Source organism: Gasterosteus aculeatus, chromosome X, assembly GCF_964276395.1.
Source record: "Gasterosteus aculeatus chromosome X, fGasAcu3.hap1.1, whole genome shotgun sequence".
Taxonomy (NCBI): domain Eukaryota; kingdom Metazoa; phylum Chordata; class Actinopteri; order Perciformes; family Gasterosteidae; genus Gasterosteus; species Gasterosteus aculeatus.
In genome coordinates, this window is record NC_135698.1 from 14,448,901 (window position 1) to 14,473,553 (window position 24,653).

The 24,653-nt window shown below is 43.1% G+C and overlaps 1 protein-coding gene across 3 annotated transcripts; it reads left to right on the forward strand.

Moving 5' to 3' along the window:
• Nucleotides 1-1,109: 1,109 nt before the first annotated feature.
• Nucleotides 1,110-24,409, forward strand: tp53i11b (tumor protein p53 inducible protein 11b). Of its 3 annotated transcripts, XM_040162695.2 has the most exons (8): nt 1,110-1,302; nt 4,124-4,227; nt 15,595-15,734; nt 19,082-19,140; nt 19,309-19,357; nt 19,927-20,023; nt 21,438-21,539; nt 22,165-24,409. In XM_040162695.2, exons 3-8 carry the CDS (start codon nt 15,606-15,608, stop codon nt 22,296-22,298), a joined length of 570 nt encoding a protein of 189 aa, XP_040018629.1. In that variant the 5' UTR covers nt 1,110-1,302; nt 4,124-4,227; nt 15,595-15,605; the 3' UTR covers nt 22,299-24,409. The 3 variants fall into 3 exon arrangements, with proteins under 3 accessions (XP_040018629.1, XP_040018630.1, XP_040018631.1); XM_040162696.2 differs by lacking the exon at nt 4,124-4,227 and having other exon boundaries at nt 1,111-1,302; XM_040162697.2 differs by lacking the exons at nt 1,110-1,302; nt 4,124-4,227 and adding an exon at nt 11,786-12,238.
• Nucleotides 24,410-24,653: the final 244 nt, after the last annotated feature.

Genomic DNA, 24,653 nt, shown 5'->3' on the forward strand with positions numbered 1-24,653 from the left:
GCTCCTTTCATCTCCCACACCTTTCAATTTGCTCCATACCAGCAATCCCACGGAGGTCCTTTTCTCCAGCACCAACTCAGCACCTGTGTTCAAAGCAAGGGAGCCTGTTTTATTAGCACCTACATGAACATCCTCGATGTTGTTACAAAAGCAATTAAAGGCAAATAACCCTGTTTCATCCATTTGCACTCTGAAGGCCAAGTGTGGAAATAGAAGGCTGTTGAATTTTAACTGTTCAGCAACATTAAGAAAGGCTTGATGTTGAAATACCGGGCACATAATAAGGAAGCAGGAGCAGCTTATTGCACCAGCTATTCATTTGTTTTCTGAAAAGACAGTCAGATAGAGATAAAAATGAATTAGGACTATACTCTTACTTCACTTGTTAATTTACAATAATAGTGGCTAGTAATAATGCACACATGCTACTGTAAAGGAGGTTCATGGGAATAGCTGCTGAGCAAAATGAATAACAATATACATCAGTGAGTACATATTGGTATGCAGATGATTTGGTTTTGCACTTCCGGCCGTTTGCATGTGTGTGAAAAGGAGTGAGTAACACATTTAAGCCATTACCTTTGAGTAGAAGCAAACTATTTTGTTATTGATGCATCCAGGGAATCCTGCCTTTTATCAGATGCTTTGGCTTAAATGAGAACAAAGGTTTCTCAAACATTTTAGGCTACTCTATACTTCTGGCCCACTGAGTTCCAATCTAGAGGCAAATATTGAACTGGTGACACATCATTTTGAATATTCAGATTATTATTACGACATAAGAATGCAAGCATAATGTATTTTTATGGACTATTTAGAGACCCATCTGAACATAAAGAATTATCCCACTTTTTGCAACATTAGAGTGACGTAATCTACATCGATGCTTTAATAATCCAGTGATATTTTATACATTATTTACAATCAGCCTTTTTGTACTACAAATCATATTTCATGACAATAATAGCCACTACTACTTTAGTAGGATTCCGGGTGCACTACTTTTAGTTGTAACAGGGTTTCTGATACTGCAACTTGTCCACGACTAACAGGGTAGTTTTTAATAGTTTTTTTTTCACGGGTTTTACGGTACCCACCATGCAAAGTGCGCCTCGGGGAGAGCGCGCGGTGTTACGGTAATGCGCAGCTCCCTTAAATGTGTCCGTTGCTCCGGGGTCTGTGAAAGCACGGAGCGCACCGCTGCGACGCCTCTCGGTCCACGCGGGTTCACAATCTCTCCGGTAACCTGCCAACGTTACAGCCCGAAGACCTGAAAACCTGAAGACCACCCCACGACCCGCTGTAAGTGACACGCGTCTACCGTGGTCTTCGACAAGGAGCGCATTTTATTTTACTTTAAACGCGCTTCGAGTTGTGTGTGTGTTTTCTACTCAAATAAGTCATGTCGCTTTTTCGTTTTTGTGTGTGTTGCTTTTTTTTGAAGATTTATTTGGATGGAATCAAATGTCTTTGTAATATTAACGCTGGCTAGTTTGTGTGAAAGGGTTAGAAAAGCTGGAGAGGCGAAGTTGAGCGTGCTGGACGGCTCTGAGCAGCGAGGGAAAACAACATGACATTATTTCCCTTCCATGTCATTTTAAAGTTAAAAGTCCGTTTCAAATTTAAGCCCCTTGATTTCTTAATAAAAGGTTTATGTGTAACCGTATTAACGGCTGAGCCGCTTCACCCTGTGACCGTGAAGTTATTTCAGCAGTACGAGGTTAACATCGATGAGGAAATATTCCAGATGACCCAGCCGAGTGGATCTTACTTTATTTCATCAATACATGTGTAGTTTCTATCGTTTAAGGGAATAGTTTAACGTGGTTGAATAATTACCTAATTAGTGCCGCACCTGATGATTCCATATTTAAAAAAAAAAAAGAAAATATTTAATGTATGGATTTAAGAAATGGAGTAGACCTCCACAGTTGCGATCAGTAATGTTCACATAAATGTGATGGGAGGTTGTTTCCTCTGAAGCTGCAATTGAGCTTTGGTGCAGTGATGAGAGGAGGCTGACAGCTCAGGCAATGATCTGCTGCTCTTTCCTAGGAGAGGTGGGTCACGTGTGAGAGTCGTCTCAAACGCTCCTCAGCTCAGGATCTTGGTGTGTTGTTCGCAGTGTTTTGTCACTGTTGACGACGACGACTTGTATCCTACAGTTGAGCAATCTGCAGGGTTCCTGCTATGATTCACTGGATTACTGAAATGTCAGTTTAACAGTTCTACTGAATTTTTTTTTGTTTTTATAAATGTTTTTCCTTCAAAACGACACTGCTGCATTAGGCGGGCTCGGGCCAATTTACATTCCTTCTATCGCAAAGTGGGGATAAAAATACTGATGTTGCAGGAGACGGATGAGAGCTATTTTTACCCCCTCTCCCCAGCACGAGGCCTTTTTAAGTATCTGATTTGGTCCCTTTTGTGGATCGAGCCTTATTCACATGGCAGCAGTTGCACCATTTCTTTTGCAAATTGCCTTGCAATTAGGAATCAACATGGCGTTGAGGCTCTGTGGGCAGGTGGGGGCGGTTCTGACTGTGTGAGGAAACCGGACCGATGAAACGAGGCATCCTCATCTGTTCAGTGAGTTTTCAGCCTCTTTGAAAATGAATAAAATCTATATTGATATATTTTCATTGTTAGTTGAACCCTACCGTCTGAACGCCTGAGTGGCTCTGGTAAGTAGGTCAGGTCTGGTCTGGCGGTGACCTTTCCAGACTGTTTTCCTCCCTGTGACTGCAGGATATGGTCACCTAGCTGCGAGCATTTCTCTCCAGGCTGAAGGGCGGCACGGGTCGCTGTGTTACCTAATGGTGGCACACGCTGCCTTGCAACGGTCTCGCCAATGGAAATATTTGACGCGACCGGCCCATCCGAGGGCACGGATCCACTGCAGAGTATCTGTTGTTGGAAATGGCCGTTCCATATTAACCCTAACTCACAAAAAAACCTGCTGAAGTGAGCTTTTTTTTTTTTTTTTTTTTTGCAATTGCGTTTTTTTCGAAGCCTCCTTGTGCACAACACCGAACTGAATAGAGTTGATCTGGTCTCAATGGAGCTGTGAAGCTGAAGATGTCCTTAGAGACTTTAGCAGTAGCTTCTGCAGATTGTTGTGTGTGTGTGTCATTGTAGATTTGAATGAAGGGGCTCTGAAGCGGCAGCATCACACAGCACAGCCCTACAGTCCCACAGGTCCTGCACACACTGTTGGCACGCTGCGTATCAAAGCAGATGGTGCCCCCCCCCCCCCCATTTTTTTTAAACTCCTGAATGATTCATTAACGTTTGTATTCATAATGCACTCCCAATTCTACAACAAACTTGTGAGTATTATTCACGTATTTTTATTTTGTTGTATGCCGCTGACAGTGCGAGGGTAGAATTCACACCGCCCGAGGCCTTTGTCCTCACATAGAAATCCCTTCGTGCTACTTCGTCTAATCTCTTAACAGTGGCCGTGAAGGATCTTTTATCTCATGATTTTATTCACTGATACTTGAAAGATTTTCTTTTTATGCTCAAGGATGTCTTGTAGGGACTTTTTGATATTTGTCACTAGATTTAAACAGATTTGCCTCCGCAAAATGGTTGGAGCTATATTTTGCATTTCTGCATGTTGTGATGGCTTTCTTCCTGGCATCTTCTTTTATTTTCCTATAGTCCTGTTGCGGCGGTGGGTTTGCAATAGGCTTTTACAACGAGACCCCAGCAGATGTGTTGTATTCCAGTGGACAAGATTAGAGAAGCTAAGGAGACCATATGTTGCTTTGCAGATTTCAATGATTGGCTGCTCAAGTCATTGATTACATCTGGTGAAGACAGGAAAGCAATTCAGTGGAGTGGTGTCAAAACACTGGACTATTTCTGTGTATATTTGGCAAGTAATTTCCCCCAGGAGCGGTCTGCATAAACCCGGCAAAATCTCATTTTGGATGCATTATCTTTTGATGAGCGCCTCACTTCATATTGTAATACAGCGTGGCGCCACCTTTTGTTTGACCTGCTTGCGTCCTCTTTTGTTGGCTCAAAATATTGCTGTGGCTTTTTTTGGTTTTAGTTATTTTACAGAAAAGATTCTTTTCAGTTATTAAAACATGCCACTATTTTCACTTAACAGGAACTTTTTAGAGGCCTCTGGGGGACATTGGGAAGCAGCACCAACATCATCATTTGTGCCTAGCATCAAGGAGGAAAGTCCCCAGCTACTAGAATCCGTTTTCAGTAAGTAATAGTTTTTATTTAACTGATTTGTGATAGTTTATCAGTCGGATGGCCTGTGGCTGAAATGAGGAATGTGCTGGTCAGCTGTCCAGAGAGCTACGCTGTGTGGACTGGTTGTTTGAAGCCAGTATGTATTCACGCTCACAGGGGAGCATTGTAATCGTATTTGGCTCTGCGTGGGCGTGCGGGCAAAAAAAAATGTAATATGATTTCACATTTCCCCTTTTTAACATTTGCACACAAGTCACCTTTTCAGTTCTCCTCAGCGTCGCTCGTACATCACGTCTACAATTCTCAGGCCTGGTGCAGTGTGTCTGCTTAGATGACCTCCCGGCCGCCGTGCACTGTAAGGACTGAATACTGACGTGGAGAGTTGAGGCGGCGACGTTATCTTTCCATAGGTTCCGGTAACCCCCCCCACCCCGCAAAGCCACCCCAATGCACAAAGAACAAAGCACAACTATATTTTGTAAAAGAAGCAATCATTTTACTCTCAAATATTTTTATGCAACGATGGATTTCACAAACTATAAATTGTAGAGTTGTGAACTTTTTCTTTTTCTCTCCTTAGAAATAAACACGTTCAGGGTATATTCCTCTTGTTAACTTATGGGCATTCAGTCCTGTTATCCACTCACTGATGACAGCAGCAGTTTATCGCTGAACCTTTTGGCTCCTACTGCACTCACTGTTTGCGTGGTAGTAGTTCACTGCAATACCAAGCATTGAACATGCCAGAGGTTTCTTCACTAAACTGTCATAACGGACTGTAATAGAGCCCTAATCACTTTGGTAATGATAACATAACAAATGTGATATTTGAGTAATGTAGAACTCATTTCACCTTTTGGTTGTTTATTCGATTAGTCATTTGGACTTCAAAATGTCAGCATGCAGTTAAATGTCTTGCACCAGAGCCTAAGCAGACATAATCGCATTGATTGTACGTCCCTGTTGGACTGTTTAGTTGGCTAAAAGAAGCAATTTGCGAGCACGGGCTGAGAATGTTAAAGCCAGAGGATGCTGCCATTACTGCTTGAAAAAAAAAAAAAACGACGTAATGATGAACGGATTATCAAGATTGTTGCTAATTGGTTTTCTGTCAAATCAAACGGGTAATCTGGTTTTCAGGTGTTCTGAGGAATGCATGCAGGGAAATAAGCAAAGAGCAAAACCAGAAGTTGGTGTAAATTGACACATATTGTTGACTAATGCATTCAGCAGCAGCTTGTAGTCACTTGGCCCAACATTCTGTTCAACGTTCTGCAGCAAAACTTTAGCATCGTTGCACAGGATGTGTTGTTCCTACCTGTAGAGCGCTTGCTGTTCAGTTATTGTTCAGCGTTAGTTTAGAATCAACTGGTCTTTTTACCAAATCTGGCCATATGCCTAAACAACTCTGTTGCCAATCCTCCACAGCAGTATCCCTGTAACTGTTAATCGGGCCGTAGACACAAATCCAAGCTTTTAGATGTTTACTTCTTTAATCTAGATCGGCCATCCTTTCCAGGCTTATGCCACTAGCAAGGGTTGATTCCCTTATTTGTTTCTCTGTGAACGCAGCCGTGCCCTCGTGGCATTTGCGGTGCTCGGTAGAACCCTGATTAGCAACCAGTGTGGGTGTTTCCACATTCACCAAGAGGCGACGTTGGCATATGTGAAGATAAGGTAGAATTGAGTGTGACCGAACTTTGCAGTAATGGCCCTGTGGTTGATAAGACCTGTTTTTTTATTTTTATATCAGAGCAAACATCAAGTACATAAACCCATTATTCAGAAACGCCTTTTTGTTGTTTTGCTTCTTGTGCGCTGCTGAGCTGATTCAGCCCCCAATTGGAGTGACAAGTTGTCTGACCGGTTTCTTCTGGTATCCTGCGGTTTTGCATCAATCTGTTGTTTTTTCTTTTTTAAGAGTAAAAATGCGATATCCCTGCATAAAACAAACTGAGACTGACAAACTGCGACTTTAATCAGACCTGTCTGGCTACTGGATAAGTGGGCCGTGTTTACTACTCCGGGTGCGCTGCAGGCCACATTCCACCTCGTGAACAAGGACGCAACATTTCCCTGAGACCTAACGACGTCTCAATAGAAATGGCTGGACCTTTTGTTGAAACCTGATATGTTTTGCACAATGCCCTGCCGCCCAACAACAATCTCCAGACCACTTCTGCTGTGCACAGGCCGACGTTGAATGGCATGCCGTTCCATTGCAATTGAAATAATGAGTGCTTTGCATTTTCCGCAGACGCGAAGAAGGTTAAACGTTCGGAGACTGCCGTGCGATGTTCAAAGTATGGATTTTCTGTCCCGGAGAACCTTTTTATTATTTGCTCTGTCTGCCGTGTGGGAGAGTGATGGACACGCCAATCGTCTGAATGGTAACAAGATGGCTACGTGCGTGTGTTGGTGCGGCTGCATGCGTGTGCGTTGCACTGTTTGCGGAAGACGCTCTGCTTACTGATGAGGGGGAATCGATTTCAAGTGCTTCTGTCGTTGCGTCAGAGGCGAGTTCGCCCCGAAACAATGGCGGTCTCTCGTAAATCTCTATCATCAGCGATGTCTACACGTTAAAGAGAGTTCTCTCTGATAGAATAAGACACGTGAGAAACTGATGTAAGAAGTAGATCACAAAGCAGCGGCACACCTGCTGCACCAGCTGAGATGACACACGCAGGCTGAAAAGCTTCTTTTTTTTTTTTTTCTCCCAGGCTCCTGCTCTCTATTCTACACCGTTGTTTCTTAGGCTATTTAACGTTTGTATTGTACTTTATAATGTCACAGATAGGTAAGTTGCCCAATCCATTAATAACTAAGCTGCTTGGAAAGCCTGACCGAGGTAGCGCTTCCCTGGTAATCATTGTCCCGTTTCTTGTTTTTCATGTCTGTATTCGTCGCTCTTGCAGTGGGAGCTGTAGAACGAGGCGATTTGTCACACTGGTCAACCAGCAAATGAAAGGTCAACGTCACCCAAGTTGCTCTTGGAACAAACAACTTTTAAATGACTTCAGGAAGAAGTTGTTTTGAATTGCTTAACCATCAAGCAGCATGGTGTTTGGATAAAAGATGAGAGAGAAATGGAAGGGGATATATTTCTGGCCCGATTTCTTAAAACGTAACCATTACTGTTACCGTGGGAACCCTCCTGTTTGCTCATTTGCACTTTATAGCCAGTAGAAGTGTAATGGTGTGCCTATTGCTGTGTAAACGTGTGCGTACCACTATCATCCCCGGAATAATGAGCGTATGATCCGCGGTGCATGACGAGCTCTCTCATGTCATGGGGAGAACATTAGTAAAAAGCAAATACTTAATGAAATTGACATCTTACTACATGGCATTAATACTGATATCATGTAGGGTGTTTCTCTCTTTGACCTTTTGCCTAGAAATAACTTCCACGTGAAGAAATCTTAAAGTGACGCAGTTGGGAGTAGTCCTCGTCATCCAGCGGGGCTGCCTAGCAACCAGAGAGCTTTCATCGTGGAAGACGAGCCGCGGGAGAAGGAGTGGGGAGGCCTGAGATAGTCTTATTGGGACACGTCTGGAATCAATAATCCGTTGAAAAGTTTATTGTGAAAGACTCTAGACGGTTTTCCTGGGTAGGACGTAATGGAAAAAGATGCATCTCTTATGTGTTTAATTACTGCAGCTTGTCTATTCATTAAGAGAAAGCATTTCCCCTCTGATGCTGTTGGGCAGGATGCTCCAGGAGAAAGCTGTCTTTTGATTTAACATTCAATCAGTGACAGGGAGAGTAAAGTAATTGCCTACTGTGGCTTTCCCAAAGAACGCCGAAAATATGTCTGCTCTACTTTTAATAAATGCAGAAAATCACATTGAATCTTGAGTTCTTCAGCAAAACGGTCGACAAGATTGGCGAGGCAGAAGAATAAAGACAGGAAAGTAAAAAAGCTGGCATACAGTTGAAAAGGAGCACTAACATGACTGCTTGCATTTTTAATACTAATGTATTTATATATATATATATATATATATAAACTAGTGGTTTTCGTATCGACGTACATCAAACCCAGATTTTAAGATCAGAAGACCTCGACCAATTGTGCAATTCTCTTTAATCCTTCAAAATAAATGTACCCACATGAAGCCAAGTGTGCAGTGCCTTTTAAAAAAAAAAAAAAATTTTTTTTTTTATGAAACTGACAAGTAACCATTTTTCCCGACAATTTATAGACTAATCTAGCAGCTGCTTGGCAGTGTTTCCTCAAGGACCTTTTTTTTCCAGCAGCTGTGCCCTTTTTGGATTTGTGTCAAATTATAAAAAAAGGACAATGCGCCGCCGTTGTGTGTTTAGCATGAAAAGAGCTTTAGACGCACTTGTACAGTTGTAGATGTGAAGTTATGTCGATTTTAAATGAGACTTCTTGCCTCCATCTTACTCTTGTCCTTCTACTCTGCATCTCATAATTCCCCATCACACCCGTTTACCTGCTGCTGTCTCACGATGGAATACATGAAGTAAACCACCTACAAACATCCGATAACTCATTTTTCACACACAGCTGATAAAATACCAGACCATTATCCAGCTAATCTGATTCCTCATGACATCATCTGCCTTTCCCTTCCACACTAACCAGTTTACCAAATCCAAGTTTTGGACGTCGAGCTTCGTGCACAAAGATTTACAAGGATCTCATTGTGGAAGAAATGTGGTCCGGCAACACTGGCCAGAAATGACACACATATTCTAAAATTAAACACAGTGTAATTATACTAACATTTCTGTGAGATGCGTGATGAAGATGTGCAGAAACGTGTGTTGAATCCATGTGAATAGTATCATTAAAATAAATTGAAGATTAATTGATGCCCCTAATGTTTAGTTCAGCACTCAACTGGCAAACCCTACTTAGGGAAATCTCCCCATGAATTTGATCCAATCTGCTAACTTCTTCTGAACGACCAATAACCCACTGCTGAAGCATGTTTATTCTGTTTGGGGATATTTCCATTTAGCAGCTGTGCTGTTTGATGCATTCATGGGAAACACTGCTGTGAATTCCAAATGTCATTACCCTTTTCAAAATGTCATTACCCGTTGCAATCTACTTATTAAGCAGCTACTCGTGTTGTACATCCAAAACAACCCTGTAACCACAATTATTCTGTTGTACGCTAATGCAAAATTTGTTTTTCAGGAAGTAATAAGTCAGATTTGTTCCCCCACACTGTTCAATAAAGTATAATTAGCCTTATTCTGCAAAGTGTAGTAGAACCAAATGTTTTACTCTGATGGGTTGTGTGCGTTCATGGGGACCCTTGAATAGTGCTTAATCATCTCCTGTAAGATGCCATTAGCACTGATGGGAAAATAATTGGGTGCACAAAGTTTCTACTCCACTAATAAGCCTTTCTTCTGCACCATTAAAGCCTGTCTCAATGGTCACTTAATTATGCTTTGCCTGGAACAACAAGTGTTTGACGTATGCTGTTTCCTCATGCCTGTGACTCGACTTCTGTTAATATGTTCTAACTTCAAACTGAGTCGGATCCCTTGTACGATCTTTCGCGAGGTGGCGCTTTATGCTGTTGAATTGCAATGTGTTCTACTGGCAGGGAGGTTCTATATACATTTTTTTTTTTTTTTTTTCCCCACCGAATTAATTTATTTCAACTTTATAGCATCTCTCTGAATAAATACAACACACCACAGCTTCTAGTATGATCATACACTTGTATACAACTATTGTTTTATAACAAATTCCTCTGCTTTATAAACCTAATATTTACAGCGTGCCCTAAAATGATATTCCATGTGCAGTAATATGCCACTGCGGAGGAAGCCACAATAACCCAAATTGTTAGTCACTACACTGTAATTACATGCGTAGCCATGATTACTGTTTGACATGTACCAGTGCGGTACAGCGCACTTCAAGCCTTTTTGTCGGCGTGCACATCGGAATGAGAGACCTCATTCTCGTCCTCTCTTATTGTTGCAATGGATTTGCGATGAGCTCTGATGGGTTCTGCTCCTTTCGAAGAGATACACCCCCCCCCCTGCGCCTTCCCAGTGTGTGCAAGTGTCGGCTCTGCTTTACCTCAGCTCCTCGTTGCTGCTCTTGCGTGTGTTTGGCGGTGAGCCTGCCGTGTCGAAATGACCATAGATGGAAAGAAAACCCAACGATCACTGCCAGTGATCGTTGGGTTTTTCCATAAGGGATGATTTTCATGTTGGCCTTTTTTTTTTTTTTTTTTTTTTTAATTGAGTTTCCATATTCATTATATAATCTAATCTCAAGAGTCTAACAAAATCTATGGATATTTTTACATCATACTTTAAATGAAATCTCCTTTATAGCAACCTTTCCAGTTTCATTCACATTGATTCTGAAGGCTTTTGTTTAAGTCGTTTGTTTCAATTTATTTAGAACTTCTTTTTTTATTTTCTGGATTTGTTTGGTCTACGAACGGTATTTTCTGATTCATTGAGTGATGCTAAATGGAAACCAGAGGTGTGAACCTGGCTTTGTCTATTGTTAATATTTCTTTTCAGGAGATGTAAATGTGATCACAATAATAATTTCAGAAAGTTTGTAATCCATTTTGACGATGCTCAATCCAGACACTTGTCTGAGTCCTTTTGATTTATAGTAATTGATTCATGAAGGAATCCTTGTAGTGCACACAAAGAAAGGCCACTGCAGCTCAGCGGGACTGCTGTAATTTGAACTCTGGCATTATCTACCATCCCCACAGCAGAGCTCAATGCTTGAAATTGTTGTCCATGAATGCAAATTTATGGGTGCTATATCACTTTCTGAGGATCTCTAATTCTGTTGAATTGCCAAAACAGGGTTTTCCCCCCTAAACCTGTAGTGTTAACATCCTGCAGTGACTAATGCGATTCTCTGCTTTGTACGTTATTATGACTCCCAAAAGATCTTCAAAAAACAGCGGAGGAACTCTCTTGCTTAATCACGTTGGAGTAACTCTGTCAACGAGAGGGTAATTTGCCTCAGTTTGCCGCGGCGTAATAACAGAATATTAGGAGGGGAAACTCCCAAATCCCAGGATTCATTAGTACAAGTTCATTCCATGGTGGCCGTCCCGAGGTGTTTAAAGGGCATTAATCTGTTGGCCGTGGCACAATAATCCATTGGTGGTGCTGGCTGAGTTCTGAGTGCGAGCACAGATCTCATGAGTTGGATGGGGGGGGGCGGTTTGCATCGGTGGCCTGTTCAGACTCCGAGTAGGAATTCATTGCCTCCACCTTTTTGTCCTTCTTTTTTTTTTTTTTTTTTGTTTATCGGAAGCTGTCGTGAGCGCCTCTCTTTGCGTTGTTCCATTTTCTCTGCTCCTTCGCTGAACCTCATTTCTGATTTCCACCACATCAGAAAGGTCAGCCTCATGTTAGAAACGTTAAAATAAAGTTTAACTTTTTATACAAGCGGGGGCCAACAGGGATGCCCGACACCACGTCGAGCTAAAAGATGCCAGTTTGTCCCGCTGTTCTCGTTGTGGCTCTGCACGACGTAGAAAAAGACCAAAAAAAACGTCTCTTTAAGCATTTCCTGGACGCATTGGGAGTGACGGGTCGCGTAGTGAGACGTGAAAGGTTACGTTGACCTGGAATGACGATTTTCACAGCGTTACTAAATGAAAAGGATGGTCTGAGCCAGCTTTGTGCAGCGTACCCGGAATGTCCGTACCAACGATGCTTTGTAGATGCAGAGATTTCTCTGGATAAGTGGAAAGAGGAAATGTTGCCGTGGGCATTTGTGCCACATTAAGTGGCTGAATGCTTCTGAAAAAGCGCTCTGGTCTTGCAACTCGCGCCTCGCCAGCAGTCGGGGAGGCTTGTTCTGCATCAGCAGGAGGACGACACAAACAAGTCACTCTTTTTGACATCCGGAATCTGCTTGATGTTACGCCGTCGGGGGACTGGATCGTCCTGTCGTCGGCTTAACGGGATCCTATGCTGAAGCTCCAGGATCCCTCGGGCTCCCGGATGAATCCATATGATTAAGACCAACCGCTCCAGGTAATGCATCACTCGGGTCGGCGTGGTTAGGCGCTGCCCCAAAGGGCAGGCTGTTCATGGAGCACGCGCTTGTTTCAAGCGTCTGTTGTGGAGAAGTGTTGTTTTGTGCGTTATACTCCTCTGGCAGTTCATATTGCTGCTAGATATCCCCAAAAACTTGGTGTGAAATAAGAACTGTGGGCAACTGTGTCTTGTGTTTAATTATAGAGTAGACGAGTTGTGCTAGCTGCAGAGTCTGCCGTCTTATTTTGAGTAACACATTTGTTCAGTTACTCCGCCACACCCACACTGCTTTTGTTGATTTGATACCGTTATATTCTCTTTTTTCAAATTGTCTTTCTTGTCACTTACCAGAGATCTTGGCGAGCTTCCTGCCGTGTTTATTGGCTTTCCTCTTCAACCCCACATGTTTTGTCACAAAGAATATTGTTGTTGTTTTTTCTCATTGTACTGTGGTCTCAGGTTATGATTCATTGTTCAGGTGGACTAAGCTGTTCTCTTCTCTCACACACACACACACACACACAAATTCATTTTAAAATCCTCTTCTTTGAGGCGATTTCCCCTCCGTGTGTCTCCATTTAAGAAATAAATGCATTGATATTCCGTACATGCACAATCACCCTGAAGAACAGGAATCCGCGCCATGCAAGTCTCATAGGTGGGAAAACCGCCTCTTGGGGTTTCTGTGTATGGATGTTTCATTTATTTTCTACTTGCTACCTGAACTATTTTAAAATAAACCATACCGCCACTGTGTATCGAGCTCCTGTTCCTCTGCAAACCATCTGTACAACACCTCGATGAATGTTGACATTGTAAACTGGGGAGCTTGAACATGGAGGCCCTGCTGTCTCCGGTGCGCTCTCACTAATTCACTTTGATCCGCTCTATCAATAACGAATTGTTTTACGCAAGTCGTAGCGTTTTCCAGACGAGATGTGGTTTGATTTGCAAATATGTACGTTGCCGTTCTTATGGTGGGAGTGTATATACATTACCAGCCAGTTTTTTACTTTTAAAGTGTTTTATGCATTTATGCAGTGTTTTATTCATTAGGAAACCATGTGTTCTCTCCAGCTGAACAGAAATCAAAGAAACTTAAATGACTGTAAAATACAACTTCAATCTGCAAGGAAAACGACAGCAGACACCTAGTCTTAAAAAGTAGTTTCAATTGTAAAGATGCTTTTAATAATTACGAAGTGATTGCTACATCAGTTGCTAGGCAACCGTCAGCATTATTGGCAAGTGGAGAAGCCCTGGTAAGGAGATGTTAAATGGAAAGACATGCGATGGGATGTTATGTGCGGAGAAATGTGTGATGTGCCATTGCATGCAGAGTGCCGTGTCCTTTTTTTGTGCTTTATCACAGATTTTGGTGGAAAATGCAGATTTAGGAGGCCAGAATGCTGTTGCTGTTTTACATAATTTACAGCGAGATCATTTTTCTTACTGTCAACTAAGCCTCGTTATGTGTTGACGAAAGCAGGGAGGGTGATTAACCTGTTAACTTCTCCGGAGGTGGTTGCTTTTTCATGCATGTAATGAGGAAGGAAAGGAAGGTAGAATGTAGGGTTGAACATCATTTTATCTTTGTGTAGATGCATAGGCAATGTCTAATGACTACTATTTCTGTCAAATTGGGTAACTTGTTTAGAAAAGAGTGCCATTGGTTTTCTTTCCCCTGTAAAGTTATTCAGCCCATCAACAGCTGTGAGAATTAAGTGCCTGTATGAGTACCAAAGTTTCCCTTTCTAATTTCTTCTTTGAACTGTAATGTGGGGCTTTTTCTTGCTGATAGTTGGAGAAAGGGGAAAGCTTGGCACCTCGTGCAATGTGTGGGAGTCGAAGTAGAAGGTTTTAAAAACACATGCTGTGTAACCCCTCACTGACCTGCCAACACTGGGGATATGGTTAAATGTTGCTGTATGTATAGCAGAGACAAATGTGCTCAGAGGAGTGCCCTTTCTGCTGGCCGTCCCAGGCAATGCATGCAACGCATCTGCAATGTAATGCGGATCAACTCACTGGTGTGGCGTTCCAATTGAGCATCTATTAAAACTGTACCGCCTCAGAAACAACATTATATTTAAAATCCATAGCGCTGACTGAGCCATCAATGAAATGCAATATATCTCCTGTAATTTGTTTTGGAGAGCTTTTAGTGTGTAGCTGTTACGCTTATGTGCCTCTAACTGGGACGACGTGTTTTTAACTGGTGGGAAACGGAGCACTTTGTTTTATATTCTGTGTGTGTGTGTGTGTGTGTGTGTGTGTGTGTGTGTCTCCTTTCCTGGGGCCAATGATCTCTGTTCACGCTGGTGTCCACTCACTTGACCAACTAGTTCAATAATTCTTCTTTTTTTTACCTCCTCTTGAACCACGGAGGAGGCTACGCTACATGCTTGTACTGCCGAGTCGCTGATTATCTCTATTGGACCACCGCTCGTCCCCGTTGAATCCACAGGTGCGCTTCATTAACGCGGATCAATAGAAGCACTGCAGCGGATCCCGCTGTCACAGTGTGCAGCCAACAAAGGCAGAAAAATAAACGCATGTTAATGTTCAGCATTTACTGTTCGGTTCACTGAAGTGCTTGGTAATGGGCTGGATCCATTAACGAATCAAAAGGCTCAAATGTCTTCAACTAAAAGCGATTGAGACTGCGCAAGTCGCAATTTTGTTATAATTTTAAAAAGTATTTGTTACTACTTCAAATCTAACAAAGGTGGCCAGCTGTGCAGCAGTGTTGCATTTTTTTTTTATTTTTTTAATCAAAGCAGCATGTGGGGATAAAAAGAAGTTTTGCTGAGAGCTTAAAGCTGGAAACTGACAATTCAAGGAAAATTAAATTGAGTAAAAAAACAAGTGAAACATTCATTGTTCTATATAGCATAACGATGGCCAATATGGAAACTGTGGCACAGACAGTCAAGCTGCATTTACCTGTGTTTGTGTGCACAGCAATTACCTGTGCAGTGATCCATTGGCTCTTTGAGCCGCCCCCCTCCCTACGTCTGATGGCTTCCTGGCAGATGTAGGATGTCTGGCTCCTGCCTCCAGTCTGACTTTAAGAGGAAGGTTTTATGGGTGGCCTGTGATTGCTTCACTCATGTTATGTCATTGTGTTGCGTAAGTCAAGTCCTCAAGGAGATTATTTGTACACTGGTAGATATTTCTTCCCGCCTTGCTGTGGAGACATGTCTTTTCCAGAGTGAGCGGTATTTCGGAGGGAAAAGCTCAGAAATTTATGTTTCTGTATAAAAAAAGTGTATACATTTTCGTAATCTAACAATTCTGCCGCCCTTGCCTCCTGAACAACTGTGCACCTCTCTTTCCATCTCTTTTGTCAGGTGTGTGCGCCATGGCATCTAAACCTCACGCTCCTCTGATGAAGAAGCACAGTCAGACAGACCTGATCAGCCGCCTGAAGAGCCGCAAGATCCTTGGCGTCGGCGGCGAGGATGATGACGGTGAAGTGCACCGCTCAAAGGTCTGATTGAGTCGCATGATTTTGTATTCATGTCATTTTTATCTAATATGTGCAGTGACAGCAGATGCAGATAGCCAGTGGATTGGTGTTCAATCAGTCCCATTGATCACATCGGTGTCCTGACAAAAGCCACTCAACCACAGGCATTCATTAACCCTGAGCAGAGCTATGGATTGCTTTTTTAAAAGCCACAATATGCTGCTAATTTTCTCATCAGTCCCCTCGTGCATTTGCTGTTTATGCCTCAGAGGATCTAGATCACGTAATCCCACGAGCTCCCGCAGCTCCACTGAGATGTGACTGGCTCCCGAGAGGCTCTCGCTGCCCTTTTTTGCATATCGTGTATTCTATTCCTGCCTCGTATAGACGGTGCACACCCAAACCCTGAAGGCACAAATGCCGGTTCATGCAATGAGACTTTAAAGCTGTTCTGTTTCTGTGTTCGGGCACATCAGTCTGCACAGTTGCAGACTCCCCGTAATGTCTTGTTCCATTTCACAAGATTCACAGACTTATTTATTTTTAATCAGATAGCCTTTAAACGACCATAGGCAGAGCTGACTGTTCCTCACTGAAACATTAATCAGGCGCGTCCCAGTAGGGAGCAAGCATACGGTGGTGCCTCATAGAAAGAGGAGGGGGGGGCGACGACGTCTCCTCCGAAGCTTAGCGTTTTTCTCTCTCAATGTTTTAGCAAGGTGGCTAACCCGGGCATCTGCCACTTGGATCACTTTCACCTCTTACTTACTGGTGGAGAAAAACCTCCATGGCAGTAAATTCGTTTGAGCGGGTCACCCTGGTCAGACGCAGGTTGTATTGATTGAAAGGTGATCCAGCAGTAGCTGGATAGGTGTCCCTGTTTTTTCAATGGGCTGCAGTGACTGGTTGAATTTCTCCTTCCCGCGAGTGATTTGCAGTGAGCGATCCTCTGGATCCGACGTTTAACTGCATGGCGAGCGCTGCCTTGGAAGGGAAACGTTTAACTTTATCGCTGTAAACAAAGGAGGGAAGTTCCCCTGTCGTCAGCTGGCCGTCTCTTCCTGTCTCTTTTACTGCTTGTAGATAAGAAAGCTGTTTCTATTACTTGCACTGCAGTGAGGGGGGGCAACTGTCCCCAGAACCCAGAATGATTGCCCCTTCGTCCCATTTTAACCCACTGGTACTCTACTTTAATGCTCGAGGCCTGGATGAACAACAGAGCCTGAAACCTGAGCCTTCGTAGATGAGGCGACACAATGTTTTTATCGGAGCACTGAGACGTCCGGATTGGTGGCCGCTGTTTAATGTGTCCGCACCAGCTGACCACGTGTTTTGGTGAAAAGGAAATTCTTCTTTCTCTCCTGCGCCTGAATGTTTTTCACGCCTTCCCGCTGATAAGTTGCGCTTTGTTTGCTGAATGAGGGACGACGAGGCCGCGGCACGGCAGCTGCGATTAAGCGCCTCTATCTCCGCAAAGGGCATTGTGCATTTCTTCCTTTTCCTGTCGCTTCCCCTCTCCCTTCCGCTGTATCGCACCGCCAGCCGACTCTTTGCCACCGGTTGACGCTCATTTCCCTTCTGAGCGTTTCTCATGCCAGTCGTGAATATCTGTGTTCCCGTCAAACGGCTGCGCAGGAAGGCTGATTCACCTGGTCACATGATCGCAGCTGGCAGGGCCTCGTTCATGACCCTCAATGGCAGGATGGAGGATACGTAATGGGGGGGGGGTGAAGCTTCAGCTTCTGTTTAACTTCAAGGGCTCTGATATCAATACTAGCAGCAAGTTTAAAGAAAAATGAGGAACACAGATTGCTTTTTTTAGTTTTTAAGTTAAATTTTTAAGCTCTATTTTTGACATAGAATGATGGTTCTACGAAGCTACCAAGGCCATTAGTATCACTGCATTTGGGATTAGAACGTACCTGGACAACAAAAGATAAGAGCAAAACAATAACGTTGGAAGGAACTTGTGAACATTTTAGGTTTTATTGATGGCGATCATGTTTGGACGTTAAATGCTATTGAACTCATGAGGATGATCTCACATAGTGCAGCAGCTGGTGGACCACCTGTGTGTTCCTGACGCAGTGCTCAGCAATACTTGTTGGGCCTTCACAATGCCAGACACTATTATTTCTATCACAGAAAATCCAAATTGCTAAACTGTTGAACATTAGAGTTGATCTTTCTAGTCTATGTTGTGAACCCTTTTTGTTTCACAGGAGCATCAAGCGGAAAACCACTTTAAAATGATGGCGAGTTCCCTCTGAACACAGCTAGCCAGAAAGTAATTCATCTTCTCTGCTTTGGTGGGTTTCAAGCTTCAGTGGCTCACTGCAACACAAGGGAAGTGTTGCAGCTTCTGAGGGAGGAGATGTTTAATGTTGGAGGAAACGCGCCAATGTAAAGGGAGGGATAAGTCCCCAAGGCCCTGCTTTTGATAAAAGAATAAAACGTTGGCCAAACAGTTGTATTTTATCTGTGGGTTACTGTCTGTCCAGGCAAAATAAATGTGGTGTTTACAAATTGCTTATTTTGTCTGACTGATCTAAAAGTTGCACAAAAAATAAGTAAATCTACAATCTTGGTGGCTGCAACCAGTCAAAAGATGACTATGCCTTTCACGCTTCACATGTGTGGTTCAGTGAGAATATATAAAAGCCAGAGTTGGAAATGCAAGTTGCCAGAGGGTAGCATCCCAGAATCCTCTAGCATCTGATGAAATCTCAACAGTGTGTCAACTCAATATCACTGCGTGACGACATCCATTTTTAACGGAGCGATGTGGTGACCGCTCAAGCCACGTTCACGGTTGCCGGGGTGAAGCCGGCGCTGGTTACCGCGCGCCTCGAAATGACAGCTTGCGTTTAGAGTGCGAGGGCTCTGGGATTTGAGCCTGCACTTGATTACAATTCCTCCTCTGCACCCTGTTGATGGCGGTCTGCCAGTAACATTGGTTGACTTCTCGTCTCCTCGCAGTGTATTTAGTTTGTGCGCCTTGTGTCGTTACAGAGAGCACTACGAGGAGCGTAAACGCCTCCATGCGTGTCTTTACATTGTGCCATCTGTGGAGGTCGACCAGAGTATAAACAAAGCTGCGCCCTCAATCTTCTTGGAGTGATTTAGAAGCGAAGAAATGTAGTTTAATTAGCATCTTATCAGATTCTTATTGACAGTCGGCCGCTCTCCTTCCTGCTTCTATCCCATAGCGAACGTGAAATACGCCTGAACGAAGAGCTCTTTGATTTTTGTGGTGCTTTTGTTGCATGTGGTCGTAACATGTATTTGTTAAAATGACATAATTGCTTTTCCCTTCTCGAAAGTCATTTCCTCTTCTTTTTTTTTTCTTTTGCCTCGTCTGCTCACAGATCAGTCAGATGCTGGGAAATGAGATGAAGTTTGCCGTGCGGGAGCCCCTCGGACTGAGGTGAGAATTCAACTGCTCGGACCAGCTCCGTTAACGCTGTAAGGAGCCGCGTGTGTGCATGTTTTTCTTTTTTGCTTCCAGTAAAGGTCAACATCCTGTAAAACAAATGCACATTGAGAAGGGCTTACATAAAGGATGCTGTGTGTCATGGAAGCTCTCTGTTCCCAGGGTGTGGATTCTCATCTCTGCAGTGGCTTTCACAGTTATGGCCGTGATGGTAAGTGCTGCTTGAATCCATTTTGATGGTATCTTGTTTAGGGTGGGGTGACATGATGGTGTATATATTGTGATCTGGGCAGACATGGAGTCCTGTGCGGTTGTAAATGCAGAGCAGAACAGGAGACTCCAAACCAACCCAAGAAAGGATGAGCTATTTTGAAATGAAGGATGTCTGTTTTCGTTTTGCGAATACTCAAATCTGAGAAAGCATGCAAGTTATCTAGATCTTAAATAATTAATTTCTTAAATAAATGACTTACTTACTGTATTGGGTTACGGTCTCTATTAATAGACTTCGATTGAAGGAGAAAAGGCCCTCCTGTTAAAGTATGAGATATGTTTTGCAAACTGAGCAGTGCTTCTTTCCCAACTTATCAGTGAGGCTCATCTGGAGAGAACGGCTTCAGCCACTAAAGCACCGAATTGCTCAATGTCCTCTGTGTTGAGGTCATACACCGTATTTCCATCTCGCAGACAGGGAGACGTTGTCAATGCTGCTGCAGTTTTGGACAGAACGCCTTGGATATGACAGAGTTGTATTGTGCTTGTGTTTTTTTTCCTACACAGGCCCTAGTGTTTCCCAACCAGCTATATGAGGTTGTTTTCGAGGAGGAGCTCTCCACAACTAGCATCTCTGTTCGGCTTTATGGAGGAGCGCTGCTCAGTAAGTCTTCGGTCCTATTCATGCATCTTGGTGCATTACTGCGGTACAGTGAATGTAACGCGACAATGTATTTGTCAGTTCATTCACTGTGCTTCAATGATGCTGACACTCTTTTTAAGATGTATTCATTGCCGCTCACAATAATGTACACTGCTCCGCTGCACACAGTCCTTTTATGTGATCGCTGACTGCTAGCACACAATGACTATAATCCTGCGAGTTTATTCATCATGTCCTCAATCTCAATCAAAAACCGCACAAAGGTTTGGAACGCTAAAAGCAAAAGAATCCATCAAAAAAACTCTGGCCTGATCGGTAATCGGTCCATGGAAATCACAAACGGCGACAACAACAGTCCACATACATGGGCCTTTGTTGTGAACACTTAACTGTGGCCCATACGGTCTCATCAGGCCTTAAGTGCTCTATTGGACTCTGTTGACTCTAAAAACAAATGTCTCAAAGGAAGCCGGCCGTACCAGTTTTCTCTCATCCCACAACTTTGACACCACAAACATGGAGATTATGTAACTGCATATGGCGGAGTCTCCGATATCAATAGGTTGTCGACTGGGTGCGCGGCTTGAAACTGAAGGTTTTTATTCAAAATCACTTTCTACTGTCTTCAGTGACAGAGGGTTTGTAATCTCTCTGGAGAGGCACAATGTGAGTGTGGTAGAGAGGCGAGGAACTTCAGGTGAAAGTAAGCCGGGAAATGAAGAAGCATGCGCGCAAATGCTTCACAAACATTATTAGGTAGCCAGGTTGTGACTTTAATCTAAATCAGGACATAATGTGTGTCGGAACGACGTACGACCAGAAAATATATAATTTAACGTGTTCTACCTCCACAAGATTGTGTGAATACTAAGAGGAACCCTCAGACGGCACTCTTAACTCATTGTACGACTAACTTGATAAATCTGAAGAAAGCAAGGTCTGAACTAATCAAAAATAACCCTGTGGATGATTACTATGTTTCCTGAGAGTGACCCTTAAACGCACGAACCAGCTCTCATTCTCAACGAAAGGAGGGCTACTTCATTTGAAGTTGTGAAGAGAGCCAAGGATCTCATCTGCTACACAGATGGAACCTGACAGCGAGAGGACTCCATCGATCCGCCCTTCCCACCTTTCTGCCCAACCTTGTTACTTCCATTGCCTAACTTTAGGGTGTGTGTGTGTGTGTTTTGCATGACTGAGCACGGCGTCAATGAGTCAGAGCATTCAACGGATGATCAAACGGCCAATTATCACAGTGCATCACAGTTTACACTTACGCAAAACAGCTACAAATAAACCATTCTCATACGCTGTGGTTGGAAGATCAGCAAAAACAGGACTCTTAAATGTCTGTCTGTATGCCAATGCACCTATAATTTTCTTATCTTTCTTTTATCACATCCCTTTCCAGGCTTGGCCCTGATTATTTGGAATGGTCTCTACACGGCAGAGAAGATCGTCATCCAGTGGACTCTGCTCAGCGAAGCCTGCTACTTTGCCGTCCAGTTTCTTGGTGATTTGATTACTCAATACACTATTTTACCTTCTTTTTTTTTTCTTTTCTTTTTTTGTCCCTAGCTGTCACACTTTGAGTTGAGAGCATATTTGTGTTGGTGCTGCCCCCTTGTGGATAGAGTCAGAAGTCACAGCCTCGCATCGTATCAAAGGATAGGTTCACTCGTTTCAGTCATAACATTGCATCACTATAGTCACTATAACCGTTGCTCATGTCGATACTATAACCGGAGAGGCCTTTTACTAATACAATTTCATTGTGAGTCATGGGTGGCACATTCCTCTTGTATGTGGTACAGATACTTCTAAAGGTCAGCTGGAGTCTGTTACATAAATCAAGCTGGTTACAGCCCAAAATCCCCTCTTTGTGTTAATCCCCCTCCAACCGGCTCTGTATGGAAGCGCTGCCCTGGGAAAGGCCAAAAGTCCCATTTTTTACCGCAAGTATTCACTTCACTGACTGTTGCAGATAACCCTTCCAATGTACTAATGGACAAGTTATTGTGCTTAGATTAACCTCCTCTAAAGTGCCTGTTCCTGAGGATTAGAAGAAAAACTTGTTCAATGTAGTAAAAACGATACCGTTAAAATGTTAGGTACTTGATGTGATTCTGTGCTTTCAGTGACGTCCATCACCTTAATGGAGGTTGGCATCCTGCCCAACGCCGCCATTCTTCTGCTCCTCAGTCGGGTGTTCTTCCTGGTGGTCACGTTGGCGTACTACTACCAACTTGGCCGTAAACTGAAGAAGATCTGAGCTGCCTGGTTGACACTTCCAGGGAGGAGGAGGAGGAAGGGGGGGGGGGGCAGCTGAGCACAGACGAGGGACCAGAAGGTGTGGAATATTATTTGATCGGGGCTTGGAGCGTTGCCCTGCCGGTGGATGCCCCCTCCCATGGGACCTAGCCTATTGTAACCCCCGAGCATCCAACCGATGAGCACCGTCTCACATTCCAGACTCACCAACAAGATTGAGAATTTCAGCGAAAGTGAATCGCGCTTTGGGAGGTCAAGCCCCTCCTGACGCACACATCCCTCCTTTGTGCAGTTCCCAGAGCTGTTTATAAAGAAGGAGCAAGCAGCTTAAAGGGCATTGCCTTCTGTCATTTAGTTTTTTTTTTTTTTATTTAATTTGTACAGTGCATCGAATTTGTTTGTGTGCAGCCACGAGATTTCCTGATTCAGTATTTTGTGTTGTCTAAAGTTGCATCTTGACACAACTTCTTAATCGCTCTTGAGCAAAGTGTGTTCCAATTAGTTTCCTGGTCGATGTTTTTGATGTTGACTCATACTCTAGGTTTGCTTAAATGAAGCTTGAATATCTGCTATTGCATGCTTCTCTGACAACGCGTCATTGAACACATAGACTGGAAATGCATCCGCTGCTTCGTGTAAATCCAGATGCAGTTGGATAAGCTAAATGCTGGGTGGGTGATGATGAACCTTTTTCTTATACTGCCGGCAGCTTTCTTGGTCAAAACATTCCTAAAGGTCTGTTTTTATTCCCAATCAACCAAAGTCCTATTTAGATTACTCCAAACAAAATGCTGAATCTAAACGTTTTTCAGGGACATTGTGATTATTGTACTTTATTTTTTATCAGTCAGGAAGTTCGACCCAAGTGAATAGGAATTATTTTTCCTATTTCCTAGAAGTGATTTAGTTCTGCGTGTGTGTGGCAGGACTTCACCCTGAGTGATCTTACAGAAAGTATTTTAACATTCTGACCAATGATTTCACAAGCCGAGCGCGCAAACCTGTGCTGGTTCCTCTTCCTCACCTGATCCTTGGCCTTAAAACTACTCAAAGAACAGTCATCAACACTGCGTCCTACTTGTACATATGTAAATGAAAAGTATTAGCTATTTTGTGGTTTTTGTGTGACGCAAACGGGGAACTTGAGTATTGATAAAATGACTTTTCTGTCAATAAGTGAGATTTCTTGCTGCCACCAACTAGAGCACAAAGCTGATAAATTAAGATGTTAATGGAGGTGAATGGATGAAAGAATTTGCTACAAAAGGCCTAAAGGAACATGCTCATCATTGAACCCATCACTTGACCTTTTACCAAAAAAAACAAAAACCCCATTCAAGACTCATTTTGTAGATGTATTTTGAGTGGAACAAGGAACGTTCTGTCTGCCTCCTCCAAAGGTGGAGGTCCATATTGTTGCAAATGACCACGTTGGGTCCTGCCCTAAAAGGGAGGGGTCCTGAGGTCGGGGTGATTGTGGGTTTGCAGTTGTGAGTCCAGCGCTGACGGCAGATGTGCTTTACATGGGTGAGTTTTCATTTCAAATAGGGGAAACGTGAAGGAGGTCCTCCGTACGCCCTCAAAAGTTGTAATTATATTCTTTTTTTTTTTTTTTTTTCTCCGAGCATTTAATTAGATCCCCCTCCCAAGTGCAATTGTGTGCCCCGACGTACTGCTCGGTCCTGAGTAGCGTTGTAATTATGGAGTTCAGAGGAAAAAATCTTGTTCCATTTTCGTCTGCTACAGGCCTCAAATCATCAGCCCTGTGAGATGTTCGAGGGTCTGTGAGGCGGTTTATTTTAGGAGAGATGGGCAGAAAAAGAGGCGAAGAGACGGCTCTTTGATCCTCCTGCTTCTCTGATGTGAATCAGCTCACATATTACATCGGTTAGTTGTGTCCTTGACGTTTTAGAGTGCTGTTGATTCCCTCTGATGTACATCAAACATTAATTGTACTGTTGTGAATAGCATACCCAGTCAAAATGTTTCAAGTTGTAGCATTGTTTTTATGTATACACGTGCTATATTGTACCTCAAAAATGAATTGTTATGGCTTTCCAAGATTTTAGTTTCAAATAAAGGTAACTGCTGTTTCTTTTGAAGACTGCAAAAGCAATGAAATCCATCCTCATTATTTCTTCTTTATGATAGATCTTTTATTTAAATGGCATGGCTAACGTAACGTACCGTTGACTCATGTGCAGATTACTCCGAGATCGCAATTTCTTACAACCCCACATTATGTGTGACATGTTTATTTTTTCTTAACAAACACTCTAAAACCCAAAGCTTTTCAGTTTACTGTCACATATGGTAAAAAATATTAAGCAAAAGATTATTTGCCATTTTGGGGGGA

Coding starts and splice junctions, on each gene's coding strand:
- tp53i11b (XM_040162695.2), top strand. CDS start 15,606: ATGGCATCTAAACCTCACGCTCCTCTGATGAAGAAGCACAGTCAGACA. Junction 19,141..19,308: donor CGGGAGCCCCTCGGACTGAG/GTGAGAATTCAA, acceptor CTCTGTTCCCAG/GGTGTGGATTCTCATCTCTG. Junction 21,540..22,164: donor CTTTGCCGTCCAGTTTCTTG/GTGATTTGATTA, acceptor CTGTGCTTTCAG/TGACGTCCATCACCTTAATG.